Source organism: Balaenoptera physalus, assembly GCF_965194825.1.
Source record: "Balaenoptera physalus genome assembly, chromosome: 18".
Taxonomy (NCBI): Eukaryota; Metazoa; Chordata; class Mammalia; order Artiodactyla; family Balaenopteridae; genus Balaenoptera; species Balaenoptera physalus.
Genome location: NC_138899.1, coordinates 67164358 through 67179896, shown reverse-complemented (window position 1 = coordinate 67179896; position 15539 = coordinate 67164358). Strand labels below are relative to the sequence as shown.

Sequence of the window (15539 nt, the reverse complement as noted above, 5' to 3'; positions counted from 1 at the left end):
AGTTGCAACTAATCTCTGTTTGCTCGAAGCTAATTAAAATCTGCATGACAGTCCCATCTACCCCCAGTGCTGGGGCTGTAACTAAACTCTTTATCTAGTTGGATTTTGCACCTTTTAAATATAGATTATTTCCTAATCTGTCTCACAGACCACAAATTTATAGTTATTATGTTGACCAGAATTACCTCTCCAGTACTGTGTGCTGTTGGGTTTGAAACCAAGCAGGACCCTGTAGGGCCTTCCCAGGCACAGACATCCTCATGTCCCCTGCCTCTTGTCTGTAAAAAGCTTTAGCCTCCTAGGCCTTTCCAGAGTTCCAAAGAGCAAATTTAATCAGAGAAGTGAAAAAAATGCAGAAACAAAGGCAAACAGTCAAACAAGACAATATCATAGTAGTTCAGCCATAAAACAAAATCAAGAACCTTTAATTCTTCCTCAATGGCTATAGATAAAATCCTGAGTCATATCCTTGAGTTGTTTTATAGATACTAAAACCCCAACCAGATGGAAGAAGTTAACTGCATGCTGACCACCAGCACGTAGATCCCAAACTGGTTGGAACCAGAAGGTTGATGACGGAGATTCCTGAAACATCACCCTGTTACCTTACCATCAACCAATCAGAGAATTCTGCACAAGCTGATCATGCACCCTGGGATTCTCTCCCTCACAGTCTTTAAAAACCCTTCCCTGAAAGCCACTGGGGAGTTCTGGTCTTCTGAGCATGAGCTGCACGTTTCCCTTGCTTTGCCCCACGCTTGGCACTTTGCAATAAATGCTGCACTTTTCTTCACTACAACCTGGTGTTGGTAGATTGGCTTTGCTGTGTTTTGGCCGAGCGCACCCAGGTTTGGTTTGGTAACAGGTTGGAACCATAAAACATGGTGTCCTGACCAATGGATGGGCATGTGGTCAAAGTTTACTTGCTTTAGGACTTTGAATGTTGAGCAAAGGCAGAAAAAAGAATTAGCAGCAGTGCCCCAAAAACCAACAAGTGGTTCCACTTACTGAGAGCCTGAGTTGCTGCTGGTTCCCAGCTGGACCTTCAGCCTTCCCTTCAGTTGTCTGAGCTGCCTTCACATCCTTCCAGTAAATTACACTGTTACTTTGCAACCCCAAACTCCAACTGGTACAGGCAGCCAAGGGGAGGCTGCACAGATGAGAAAAAAAGGTGTACTTAGCAAAGAAAGCCGGCCCTTACCCAGGCTCCAGTCAGACCAGCCGCAGTTATTCATTCTGCAGATCGCATTTGCAGGTTTGAAATCATTTTATTGCTAAAGAGGTATGAAATCATTACATTCATGACTGCTAAGGTTTCAGTTATGAAACCTTAAAACTGGAGAATTATAAGGACAAACTGAAGGATGAGAACTATGGCAGAAAATATGCCTGAATCAAAAAAAGAAAATGAAAAATTTGAAGCAGCTTTCAAAATTCATAAGGTTTCAGAGAAAACAGAGAAATCAGGAACTATTTCCATGTGAGAAGCCTCAATGCCTAAAAATCAAGGACTAGGCAGTAAAGCAGGTAATAGAAGGTGCAAAGAAAAGGCTCAGGGAGTCGTGATTAAAAAGAGATAGGAAATGTGGGACCGATGCTTCAAAGTCCCTGAGAGAAATACACAGGAGAGACAGTACATGTTACCAGGCTTTCCACGGAGAAATTGACATAACTAACAATGAAAGGTAAACATTTCCTACTGGATTTCTCAGCCTTTGTAGAAGACAGAGCATGGACATGTGCTTTAGGTTCACCTAACCAGACACACAAATGTAGAAACACAACCTGAGGACAAAAAGAAACTGGCACTGCAGGGAATCAAGAGAAACTGACACAAAAGCATAGATGGGGACAACTCCTTGGGAGGTGGTAGAATTTTAAACAACACAGTCTCCAGAGACAGCTCTGGCAGTTGTGTGGTGGAGGCATCCTAAATTCCAGGGTCAGTGGGTGAAGTGACCTGTCGGTCCAGGCTTCAGCAGTAATGACATTGGGGTCCACAATGAGCTGCTCTCTGGAGTGATTTTGATGATGGCAATGTGTCCCCAGCTTCCTTCTGTTTCCCCATGTTCTCTTCCAAGTGTGGTCCTTCATCCTTGCTATTAATTCTGAGACTTACCCAAAATCCTCTTGATAAATAAATTTCTATTTAAGTCGTCCCCCGTCAGTCCTATTCATTGCAATTAAGAACTCTAATTCCATTTTTAGTTTTTTAAGGAAACTCCGTACTGTTCTCCATAATGGCTGCACCAGTTTACATTCCCACCAACAGTGTAGGAAGGTTCCCTTTTCTCCACACCCTCTCCAGCAGGCTTTTTGTAGGCTTTTTGATGATGGCCATCCTGACCAGTGTGAGGTGATACCTCATTGTAGTTTTGATTTGCATTTCTCTAATAATTAGGAATGTTGAGCATCTTTTCATGTGCCTGTAGGCCATCTGTATGTCTTTGGAGAAATGTCTACTTAGGTCTTCTGCCCATATTTTGATTGGTTGTTTGTTTTGATATTTAGCTGTATGAGCTGTTTGTATATTTTGGATATTAAGCCCTTGTAGGTTGCATCGTTTGCAAATATTTTCTCCCATTCCATAGGTTGTCTTTTCATTTTGTTCATGGTTTCCTTTGCTGTGCAAAAGCTTATAAGTTCGAGTAAGCCCCATTTGTTTATTTTTGCTTTTATTTCTTTTGTCTTGAGAGACTGATCTAAGAAAACATTGTTATGATTATGTCAGAGCATTTTTTGCCTATGTTCTCTTCTAGGAGTTTTATAGTTTCATGTCTTATATTTAAGTCTTTCAGTTATTTTGAGTTCATTTTTGTATGATACAGCAATCCCACTCCTGGGCATATATCTGGAAAAGACGAAAACTCTAATTTGAAAAGATGCATGCACCCCAATGTTCACAGCAGCACTATTTACAATAGCCAAGACATGGAAGCAACCTAAGTGTCCATCAACAGATGAATGGATAAAGAAGATTTATACAATGGAATATAACTCAGCCATAAAAAGGAATGAAATAATGTCATTTGCAGCAACATGGATGGACCTAGAGATTATCATACTAAGTGAAGTAAGTCAGACAGAGAAAGACAAATATCATATAATGTCACTTATATGTGGAATCTAAAAAAAGATACAAATTAATTTATTTATAAACCAGAAATAGACTCATAGACATAGAAAACAAATTTATGGTTATCAAAGGGGAAGAAGGGGAGGAATAAATTAGGAGTTTGGGATTAACAGATACTACTATATGCAAAATAGATAAACAACAAGGTCCTACTGTATAGCACAGGGAACTATATTCAATACCTTGAAATAACCTATAATAGAAAAGAATCTGAAAAATAATTTATATATATACATATACGTATATATAACTGAATCACTTTGCTGTACAGCAGAAACTAACACAACATTGTAAATCAACTATAATTCAAAAGAAAAAAAACTCTAACTTATAAAGCTGTAAAACTTCATTTCGGGACTTCCCTGGTGGTGCAGTGGTTGGTAGTCTGCCTGCCAATGCAGGGGACACAGGTTCAATCCCTGGTCCGGGAAGATCCCACATGCCGCGGAGCAGCTAAAACCGTGTGCCACAACTACTGAGCCTGTGCTCTAGAGCCCGTGAGCCCTAACTACTGAGCCTGTGCTCTAGAGCCCGTGCTCTGCAACAAGAGAAGCCACCACAATGAGAAGCCCACACACCACAACGAAGAGTAGCCCACACTCACCACAACTAGAGAAAAGCCCGTGCGCAGCAATGAAGACCCAACACAGCCAAAATTAATAAAATTAAAAAAACACAAAAAATTCATTTCAATACTTTTCATTCAGTAAGCCTTTAATAAGCACATATATTGGGTAAGATATTGTGCTGTAAACCAGGAGGGCAAAGTCCCCATCATCCAGGTACTTAGAGTCTAGTGGAGGAACACAAAACTTAAATAAATTTAAAAATAATTGTATGACACAAGTTATAGAGGTGTTGTATTATATTAAGTGCTATGGAATTTGCATGACATATCAATTAATTCTGCCCAAGGACAGATGGGGAGCTATGTGAAGGTACAGAGAAGAAGTGATACTTGAGTGGAGCCAGATGGACAAATAGGACTTCACCAGTTTCACAGGAGCACACATTCCTGGAAGAGTGAGTTGTATGAGCCAATGTATGGAGACTTAAAAGTTTGGGATGTGTTTGTGGCCCAGAAAATACAGGTGGCTTGAGTGTTGTAATCACAAGCAAGTACCTAGAAATAAAACTACAGTGATACTCTGAGATCTGATTATGAAGGTATGTGTACACCATACTAAAAAGTTATTTTATTCAGTAACTGCCATCATGGTTTTTAAAGCAAAAAAGTGATAGGACCAAATCTGTTTTAGAGAAATAGTGCTGGTGTCAGTGCAAAGGTAGTAAGAACAGTGTCAAGGCAACACCAACACAGAATACATTTGAAAGTTTGGCTGCAAAAGTTTTTGCCTACATTCCAAGTGAGAGGTGTACACAACTCAAAATGAAAACTGAGGAAGCAGTAGTAGAATTTGAAAACTACTGCCAACTTGTCTGGTAACTAACGATGAGATGTGAGGTAGCCTTATGTCCTCGGAAAGACTTCCGTAGCCTTGGATTACTCATCATAAACAGAATACTAATGACATGATAAAATGGTAATGATCCCTATGTTGCAGGGTAGTTATGCAGATAACAATAGTGTATTAAAAGGATCCAGCATTGAGCCTGATTCTCAATAAATTTGGACACTAAATAATAGAAGCTATTGTTTTTTTGTTTTTGTTTTTGTTTTTTTTGGTCTGTGTTGGGTCTTTGTTTCTGTGCGAGGGCTTTCTCTAGTTGTGGCGAGCGGGAGCCACTCTTCATCATGGTGCACGGGCCTCTCACTGTCACGGCCTCTCTTGTTGCGGAGCACAGGCTCCAGACGCACAGGCTCAGTAGTTGTGGCTCACGGGCCCAGTTGCTCCGCGGCATATGGGATCTTCCCAGACCAGGGCTTGAACCCGTGTCCCCTGCATTGGCAGGCAGATTCTCAACCACTGCGCCACCAGGGAAGCCCGAAGATATTGTTTTTAATACAGGGAAGAATGTACAGGACTGAACATTCTATTTTATTCTATGATTCACCAGACATGGCTTTAATAAATGCCATATTATATTTTGATGAAGTCACAGTGGCCAAAATGATGTGACTTCCACTTATTTCAGAAGCCAAAGAGCAGGAAAGTTTTAATAACCAACCAAAGGGGAAGAGGGGCAAATTCAAATGGCCCTCCTTTCAACTGCTACTTGGAAGGTAAAAATGTCCACGTTTTACACTTCAGCATGGTTCTTCTGTGGTTATATAAAAATGCTTTGTTAGGGACTTCCCTGGTGGCACAGTGGTTAAGAATCTGCCTGCCAATACAGGGGACATGGGTTCAAGCCCTGGTCCGGGAAGATCCCACATGCCACGGAGCAACTAAGCCCATGTGCCACAACTACTGAGCCTGTGCTCTAGAGCCTTCAAGCCACAACTACTGAGCCTGCGCTCTAGAGCCCGCGAGCCACAACTACTGAGCCCACTTGCCACAACTACTGAAGCCCGCGCACCTAGAGCCCATGCTCTGCAGCAAAGAGAAGCCACCGCAATGAGAAGCCCATGCACCGCAACGAAGAGTAGCCCCCACTCGCCACAACTAGAGAAAGCCCACGCAAAGAAACAGACCCAATGCAGCCAAAAACAAACAAATAAATAAATTTATTAAAAAAAAAAAGCTTTGTTATATAAAAATGCTTTACTCTTTTACATGCATGTATTTGCTCTCCCATTAAATTAAAATATTTAGGTCAGAGCCTGTCTCTAATACTTTCAGTGTCTACTATATTAAGAAGTTCAATATACATAAATATCTTTTACATTTTCAATAAAAGAAAACCTTTATCTTCAATAAAAATTGTTATATATAAATATTATCTATACACATATATAAATATATACATATATAAAACCTAGGTCTCTGATGAGGCTTACCTGAATATTTATTTTAACTGTTGGAAAATACTGCTTTGAACTGTTGAAAAGTATTGATTTCAAGCCCTTAACTTAGAATTTATAGTTAGCCTTATAAAAGAATGATAGGTGAACATTAAAAAATATACAAATTGCTTTAAATATATTTAAATTTTACAATAATTTCCCTGTCTTCATCCTACTATATCATGCTAATTTTCAAATTATTTTGTTTCCTTTTTTTTACAATTGCAAATTCAGAGAAGTACAAATAAACACAGAAAAGTAGGCCATAATTACCTTACCTTAATAACCGCTGTTGATATATTAAGTAACCCACGGGGAAGATGAGAAAGTTCAGTCCGTTTGGAAAGGTACAAAATGAAAATTGGAAGCCTCTCTTCCAAAGGAATGCCATCCTGAAAAAAAAAAAAAAAAAGCCTAAATTTACACGTACCTCTATTTCACACACACACCACACACACACACACCACACAAGTAATCACACTATACACACTGTAACTCACCTTGCTTTTTCACGTACTATATTTTGGAATTCTTTCCACAGCTGCATTTAAATCTCCTTCATTGCAGGAAACAGTTACAAAGTATTCTAAAGTGAACTTAACTAGAGTTAGCTTTTACTAAACATAGTTGCCCAGGCCCAGGCCTCAGTGTATTTTACTTAAGTCTAGCTCAGACTTTCACACATTCAGGATCCCGAAGTGCCTTTAATCCCATAAACCGTAATCCCCAAACTCCACACCTGATTTGAATTTCAGTCCACTTTGCAAAATCTCGCGTTACTCTCCTCCTCTCACCCCGCGGGTCTTGCTCCGCCTCCGCCGACTTCTCTAACTCCCAGCAGCTGCTACCACTTCTAGCAACCTGGCGGCAGGGAGTGGGCGGAGCAGAGCCTTCCGAGGGCGCATGCGCGGCAGCTGCGCGCCTGCGCGCTACGGGGTTGCCGGCGCGTCCGTGCTCTGGGTTGAGGCGGCTGGGGCCGAGTTGGCGGGCGGGGGCGCGGCGCTATGGCCGAGGGCAGCGGGGAAGTAGTCGCCGTGCCCGCGACCGGGGCTGTCAACGCCCTCAACAATGGGGCCGGCGGGACCTCGGCGCAGACTAACAACCCGCTATCGCGGAAGCTGCGTAAGATCCTGGACACACGGCTGGACAACGACAAGGTGAGCGGGGCTGGAGGGGTCGAGGGTGCTGCGTCGTCCGCGGGTCGGACCCGGGCTGGGGGCGGTGTCTGTCCTGCACCCTCGGGTTCGTCCCTTATCCCCGCCGCGGAGGGGACCCCAGGCCCACGAGACCCGCTGCGCTGCCGGCGTGGGGCAGGTGAGAAAGGGGAGGCCGAGGAGCCCTTGGAAGAGCGAAGAGGTTTCCTGGGTGTTGCCCCATATTTAACTTCTTCGAAGACTCTGGATCGGGAAGGCAAACGGTGAAGTCCCCTGCCCCCGCAGGTGTTCGGGGGTCTGAGCAGTGAGGGGAGGGGAGAGCCCCGGGCAGGAGAAGAAACATGCAAAAGAGCAAACTACAAAATAAGGCAGCGCGAATGGGGAGCTTAGGAGGAACGGGAGATCAGGGCTAAGCATCCTTGAGCCTTTCCATTGACAGGTGAAAAGAATTAAAATAATTTGCAGCGCTAAAGGGCTACCACCTGCTCATGGCTACTAGTTTTTTTGTTTGTTTTTTTTAAAGTCTTTATTGAATTTGTTACAAGCTACTACTTTTTGTTGTGAGCTAAGCACTGTCCATGATGTATGGGCTCATGCTGTATTTCTTTACAAGATAAACTGTCCGCATTCTCTCCCAAGTACCTCCTGAAACTTAGATTGGACTTTCCATCTCCCGTGGTAGCAGATTATCTCTTCTGTATCACTGAGTCGCTGGGTATATTGGTCATGCCATGGTGGCATAAAGAAAAAAGAATGTGTATAAGTGAGAGTTTTATAGATAAGTTTCTATCTAAAATTTTTAGATAAGTTTCATAGATAAATTTTTATTTTTTATACATATTTTAGACTATGTTTAAGTGAGTTTTACAGATACATTTTTAATAGATAAAAATAGAATTTTTTATCTATATAGATATAGATAGATATAGAATTTTTAATCTATAAAAATTTTATTTTTATAGATAAAGTTATAGATAAATTTTTATTTATATTTATTTATTATTTACATTTTTATTTTATTTATATTTTTTATTTATAAATTTTTATTTATAAATTTTTATTTATTTTTATTTTTTACTGTAACTGATAGTAAGCTGTCAATAAGAATTGGTGTGTAAAAATTAGCATTATACTAAAATGAGTAAGAAAGATTGGCTCTGGGACCACCACTTATTAGATATAACCACCAAATTGGTGCATTACGGTTTCAATAAGTCCCTTAATTTCTGTGAGCTGACGTTAAGTTTCTAAATTGGGAATACTGCCAGTAACCTCCTCAGGGTTGTTGGCGGGTTCAATGAGAGAATCCAGGTGAAATGCTCAGCACAGGGCCGCAGCAGTTATTTCTTGTTAAATGTTAACTCTTTTTTTTTTTTAAATTTATTTATTTATTTTTGGCTGCGTTGGGTCTTCATTGCTGGGCGCGGGCTTTCTCTAGTTGCGGCGAGCGGGGGCTACTCTTCCTTGTGGTGCACGGGCTTCTCATTGCGGTGGCTTCTCTTGTTGTGGAGCATGGGATCTAGGGACGCGGGCTTCAGCAGTTGCAGCATGTGGGCTCAGTAGTTGCACCACTCGGGCCGTAGAGAGTACAGGCTTCAGTAGTTGGCAGCATGTGGGCTCAGCAGTTGTGGCTCGCAGGCTCTGGAGCGCAGGCTCAGTAGTTGTGGCTCACGGGCTTAGTTGCTCCATGGCATGTGGGATCTTCCCAGACCAGGACTCGAACCCGTGTCCCCTGCATTGGCAGGCAGATTCTTAACCACTGCGCCACCAGGGAAGTCCCAAGAATTTCCACTTTTTTTCAATGGCTGTATCATAATGTCTTTAAACCAATCCTTTTTAGATGGACATTAGGGTTTTTTTCTAATCTTTGCGGTTCCAAACAATTCTGTGTTGAATAACGTATATATGTCACAATGCACAAGTAAGTATGTCCTTATTGTGTCTCAGAAATAAGTTTACTGTTGAGTAATGTGAAGGTCATCCAATATTTTTTGGATTGTGTAATGGAAACAAATTATTTGGAAATGATTTCATTAAAATTTTACTTGAGATTAGAAAAACATTTGAAAATCGGTCCCAATAATGTTCTTTTATTGTCAATTATGTAGGAGATGTTGGAAGCTCTCAAGGCACTCTCAACCTTTTTTGTTGAAAATAGTTTGCGCACTCGAAGAAATTTACGTGGAGATATTGAACGCAGAAGTTTAGCCATCAATGAAGAGTTTGTAAGCATTTTCAAGGAAGTGAAGGAAGTATGTAAACTGTTTTCATTTACCATTTATTGAGAGCTTACTATATGCCTGGCTCTGTGCTGAGCTTCTCTATGCATAGAGTTGATATGTTTGCTACTCGTGTACCGTGCTCAAATAGAAATTTAGCTACTTACTCCAGCAGCTTCTAGGTCTTTCTTTGGATTAGTGTGATTTCTAAATCTTTAACCTCCACTAGTGCTGCTTTTTGGAAAGTTGTAACATTTGTTCCAGGATATTCTTTTAGGAATCTTAGCTTTTGAAACAAACAAACAAAAAATAACACTTCTCTGAGTGGTTTTCCAGTAGAAATAGTCCCTCATTTAATAAACCTCCCTTAGATAACCACTTCTCCACTGCAGATTAATTAGGATTGAGTTACTTTACTGCATCCTAAATTATGAAATTTTCAGATTAATTAAGATCAGTGACTTCAGTTAATAAATAATGTTTCATTACACTTGAGTGAGCAGTCTACTCACCATAGGGTGAAAATGAATTTTATTTATTATGTTATATTTTATTTATGTATTATATAATACTTCATTAATTATGTTAATATTACTGAGTGATATTACATAGTTAATAGTTCTGTGTGAGTTGTATGAGAGTTTGATACATGGTTCTAGTGAGACAGATTATTTTTAACAGTGTAGTAGGATTTCATTGGCTGAAGGCTAATAATCTGGAAGATTAAAAGGGAAGTTTGGTAGTGTTCATAAAAATAGGGAGAGATAGTAGTGAAGAGCACATCTGAATTGTACTCTCTAAACACCATTTCCCACTGGAAGGAAGTACCAAAGTGAGGAAGCTGTAGAAGACTACTGGGAAGTGTCAGAAGGACTCTGGAGCTGACTTAAGAGGTTTCCACTGGCCAAATATAGGATGATTTGAGCATCAGTAAGAATGACTGCAGTGGACTGAAACACATGAAGCGTATTTAAATCCGTGAGTTCATAATGATACTAAAAACCAGCAGAACCCTCACTGGTTATCTTAGGTGGCTGTGAGGGAACCAACGTATCGTTTTGAAAACTACTAAATAAAAGGAAAGAGTCAAGCATTTATCCTGTCTTTAGTACCAACTATATACAATTGTTGAGGCAGGGCTTCCCTTTATTGTAATATTCCACTTAATAAATGAAGAAATGATAGAAGATTTTGTAACCACTGTTCAAAGGCTCTAGCACAGGGTTTCTTCGTCTTGGCACTGTTGACATGTTGGGCCCGGTAGTTGTTGAGGGTTGTCTTCTGCTTTGGAGGATGTTTGGCAGCTTCCCTGGCCTCTACCCACTAGGTACCAGGAGCGCCACCTTTCCTCAAGTTGTTCCAACCAAAAATGTTTCCGAACATTGCCAGATGCCCCCTTGGGGGACAGATTTGCCCAAGTTGAAAACCACTGATCATCAGTAACTGCTCATCTCACAAAAATAAACAGTCATATATGTGACTCCTAACAAAGGTATACAACATCACCTCTGAAGAATTCTTGGCAAGAAAATTGGACCAGAATAATGTCATAGTGCTAGTCTTATACCGTGAGATTTAAGGAAATAGATTAATTTGCCTGTTAGTACCTGTTTGCTATTGCTGACATTAATTGCTATTTTGAAATCATTCTTTTATTGTTTAAAGCAGTTTAGCACTTAAATAATTTGATTTACATCCTATTAATGGTAAGATACAGAGAATAACATTTGAAAATGTCTGGTGCTATGATTTTTATAATTCAAAGTACTTTATGTAGAGAAAGGAAAAAATTTAATTCTGGAACTAGGATGTATGCTCACATTCTTGTAAGTGACTTCCTAACTCTGGTTCATCCTTACATTTTGTTTGTAGTCCTGCTTGGTTGCTTTCTTATCTCTTGCCCTATGATTGGCCCATCCCTTCATAAAACTGTCATGTTTCTATTTGAAGGTTTGGGCATTGTGTTGAAAGAGACCATAGTAAGACCCTGTCTACCACTGAAACTTTCTTTCCTTGCATATCTTTCTGTTGTGTGACACTGAATTGAATTGGGAAAAAGAAGAGAATAGTGCAGTATGAAGTTAAATATAATTCTGTGATATCATTTTTTCATATTAAGAGATTGGTTCAGTAAAGATTGTAGGGAATGATTTAGGAAAGAGTTTGGAGCCGGGGAGGCCTGTTGGAAGACCGTTTTTTATCAGTGCATACAGGAGAAAGCAATTGAACTGAACTCAAGTAGTAGCTGTTTGGGTTGTAAAAAAAGAAGTGGATAAGATGTACATAATAAGGGCTATAAATGATAGAACTTAGTGACCAGTTAAATTCTTCCATATGTGGAGGGGGCTGGAGGTGGGAGTATATAGGGAAAGAATGTTACTGGGAGACTTACCAGATTTTTGGCATGATCTAATATGTGATTACTTTCAACCATATAGGAGGAGGCACTATTGTTAGTTTATTGGGTTTTCAAATTTTCTTGTTTTTTATTAATTAAAAGTTATAAATAATTCATTATAGAAAAGATAAATAATAAGGTCAGAAATAGAAGGAACTATCGATATTACTTATGATTCTATTACATAGAAATAACCTGTCAGTATTTTATTGTATAGCCCTTCATAGAGCCTTCCCTGTGTTCTTCTGCACACATATATATGTATTTTCCTAAAAAAAAAAAACCGGGAGGTATTATATGTATTGCTTTATAAGCCTTTTTTTAGCTTTGTATAGACATCTTTCCATGCTAATTTACACACACACACACACACGCACACACATAGATATTATCGTTAATGTATGCACAGATTTCCATTGTATGGTTGGAAACATTTCACATTTTCCATTTGTTTTAGGCAACTCTGTGTTGATCATCTCTTACATATATTGTTGTACACTTATCTGATTAATTTCTTAGGATAAATTCTTAGTATGAGAATTTCTGAATAAACAGGTATTCATATTCTTAAAGCATTTGCCATTTTCCTATTGTCAGACCCTCTAAAAAGAATATACTAGGTTTTCTTTTTTTTACATCTTTTCTTATACTAGATATTGTTCTCTTTAATCGTTTTCAGTCTTAAATATGGGATCTTTTGTCATGCTTTGGCAAGAAAGGGACAAAAGTAAGGATTTGGCTAAGAGAAGAGAAATTTCTTTAACAATATATAGTGGTTGATGTTACTTTTTTCCTTTTCAGGAACTTGAAAGCATACATGAAGAAGTTCAGGCAATGAGCAGCTGTTGTCAAGATATGACATGTCGCCTACAGGTACTGTATAGTGGCTGGATTTTAGCCTAGTTCCTGATAAACTTTCAGAAATTGCTAGATAGATCTACAAAATGTGTGGATATCTAATACATCATGCCCTGTAGGAAGTTTGAATATAAATATTATGCTTATTTTTTTTTAACTATAAATGTCTTTGTGTCTCTTTGGTGATGGTTTACTAATATTGTGCAGTTAACTCCAGAAGCCTTTATATTTTGATCTTGCCAGTATAGAGATAACTGTAAAATTTTGATAAACTTTTCAATCCCATAATATTCCACAAATGCAGCAGAAATAAATTCCTTAGTAGAAAGCCTTAGGAATAATTTCAAACTAATGCTATGCCCAATAAAGACCCAGCTTAATTATGATTTATGTTCAGCCTAAAAAATATCTCAGGAAAATGTATATAAGTTTAGGTCTGTTTATTAAAGCAGTTCCAAACCTCTGGTTTGGCTGTAGAGTTAACATTGACCTACATACTTCTGACTCATTTAATGCCCTGTGTTTCTACCTGCCTCAACCACTGACTTGTTTCTCTTCTCGTTAGTAACTGCCTTATTTTTGTAGTGTTCCCAGTTCAGGTCTTTGAGAGAGAATCTCATTGGTTACACTTGTTATGTGTTTCAATTCACTTTATAAATATTTTCCTAACCTTTGAAATACCTTTTCATCAAGTTTTCACTCCTGATCCTTTCAGCTCTGGTTTGGGAGAGAGAGGATTGTTTAGTATAACTTGGTCAGGAACAGCCCTCTGTCCTTTAGATGGGGCTATCTTTAATGTTCTCCAAAATCCTATATGAGAGTTTTCTTTTTTGTATATCCCAACTCTCAAATTTTTATCTCCATCTTGGGTATTTCTGTTGAGTTCCACAGCAGCGTATCAGTGACTTAACTTACAACTCCATTCAGAGGTTTCCTGGCACCTCAACTCAGCATGTCTGTAGCTGAAGTCCTGTTCTTCATCCTTAACTGGCTCTGGCAGCGCTTCTGTTCCACTGAAAAGCATCAGGAACTGTTAAATTCCTTAATAAACATCGTTGTGATACCTTTTTCTTTCTTGTAAGCCTTAGCATTATGTGTGTATTGAGAATTCTGAGTGAGTTCTTCTTATTAAACGTAGTGTATGAACCTTGAGTTACTTGGGCCTTTTTTAAACTTTTGAGTTCTGGAGTGTGATCTCATTTGCTATAGTCTGAACTCCAGTAAGTGGCAGTATTAGTTTTCTGAAGTTGAAAAAAATTGAAATGTACTGATAATAGATATGTTTATAATTTTAGGCAGCAAAGGAACAGACTCAAGATTTAATAACAAAAACCACTAAGCTTCAAGCTGAAAGGTAAGTTTTTCTTTACATAATCAACTCTTCATTAATTTGGAGATAACTCGGAAAGAAAATTATAGATAACTTCAAAGTTAAAACAATAATCAAAAATGTGACTCAAAAATGATACAAAGTATGAGGTTCTAAGCTGTTACCCAAGAGTAAAATAAACATAAAACAGTAGTTTAGGAACATTGATAATTGGGATGATTGAGAGATTATCCCTCTTTGGAAGTGATGATGCATTGTTTGTTTGCCATAGAATTAAAAAATGACTGCTTTTTAATATGTGGATTTTTCAAATTTTTAGTAATTTTATTATCTTTTTTCACAATTGTCTTTTATTTTTTACTTATGATTATGCATCCTGCTACAGTCAAGATACAGAACCGTTCCATCACCACACAGGTCTCTCCCATTGGTGCATGGCCACGATGAGAAAAGTTGCAGTCTCAGCTGATGTGAAGAGATGGTTGGCTCTACAGAGCAGCCAACTCTCTAAGGAAAGGCAGGTGCTGGATTTCTGTACTCAGAACTAAGCATGCGCCTTGAGCATCAAATTAGAATGTTTTTAGTATCACACCTAATCTTTTGAAAGAAAAGTTTCCTAGGAAAAAAATTTGCAGTTAGAGACCCACACATGAATTTTTCTGTTAAGTTATTGTTGGCTGACTATAAAAACATATATGGATTCAATTGAAAATTGTGGCTAAAACTAAGAGAGTAACAGATCACCAATCCTGTATACAAAGTTTGTGGTCTGAGTTTCTGGTCTGAGTTAAATCTTTCTCTTGCCATCTTTGCTGTAGTGTGTAGTACAGTCTCGTAACTAATGATTGGCTTGGTTGACTCTCTTTCCTACTAAACTGTGAGCTCCTTGAGAACGATGACAATTTCTTATTCTCTTTTTGTGTCTCCAATGTGTAACACATTGTAGATTCAATAAATAATTTTGGGTGAATGAATATGAAATATAGCTATTCCAATGTCAGGAAAGGAACATAAAATAAAAACTGAAAAATAAGTATTTTATTGGAGCTCGTAACATGTATGGGACTGGTTAATGTCTTCAGGAGGCAATATTAGAATATTGTCCTTCTGTTCATATGTTGTGAAAACTATTTAAGCAAGGTTGTTTATGTTTATTATTTTAGTAAGCCTATGAAAAAAGTGTTTTGGCCTGGCATGTTTCTGGGAAGCAAACATTTATGACATTCTAGTATCCCAAGAGCTATGGATTTGATGTGCCAAGTGAACATTTGTGTGAATGTATTTTAGGAAAATTACATAGCAGAAATCATAACAGATTCCTGGGTGCTGGCAAAGTTGTTTTTCCATTTTAAAAAATTACCTTTTCCTTTTTAATGAGAAACTTAGACAAGCATTTGGCTTTAGAAATAGAAATTCTATGGGCTTATTTGGATAACATGATATTCTTATTCAGACAGATTTATAAATGATATGAATATTTTTTCCAACTGAGTTAGAAGGAGGTCACTTTGACAGCTGTTGCTCTAATCGGTAAAG

General features: G+C 38.6%; 2 protein-coding genes across 6 annotated transcripts in view; one reads left to right on the top strand and one right to left on the bottom strand.

Moving 5' to 3' along the window:
- Positions 1-6916, bottom strand: part of LHFPL6 (LHFPL tetraspan subfamily member 6) — a 270020-nt gene extending 263104 nt beyond the window's left edge. The window contains exons 1-2 of the mRNA XM_082435036.1: positions 6784-6916; positions 6323-6436 (exon numbers count right to left, since the gene is read on the bottom strand). The gene's annotated coding sequence lies outside the window, so the exon portion shown is untranslated. The remainder of the gene's footprint in view (positions 1-6322; positions 6437-6783) is intronic.
- A 50-nt stretch (positions 6917-6966) lies between these two features.
- The window catches only part of COG6 (component of oligomeric golgi complex 6), a 77420-nt gene continuing 68847 nt past the window's right edge, over positions 6967-15539 (top strand). For 3 of the 5 annotated variants that reach the window (XR_014256163.1, XM_082435020.1, XM_082435019.1), the window contains exons 1-4: positions 6967-7201; positions 9307-9450; positions 12617-12688; positions 13969-14027. Coding sequence is in view for 4 of the 5 variants with exons in the window: in XM_082435020.1 (XP_082291146.1) it covers positions 7049-7201; positions 9307-9450; positions 12617-12688; positions 13969-14027 (428 nt within the window). In the remaining variant the exon portion in view is untranslated. The remainder of the gene's footprint in view (positions 7202-9306; positions 9451-12616; positions 12689-13968; positions 14028-15539) is intronic. The other 2 variants (XM_082435018.1, XM_082435021.1) reach the window with 2 other exon arrangements.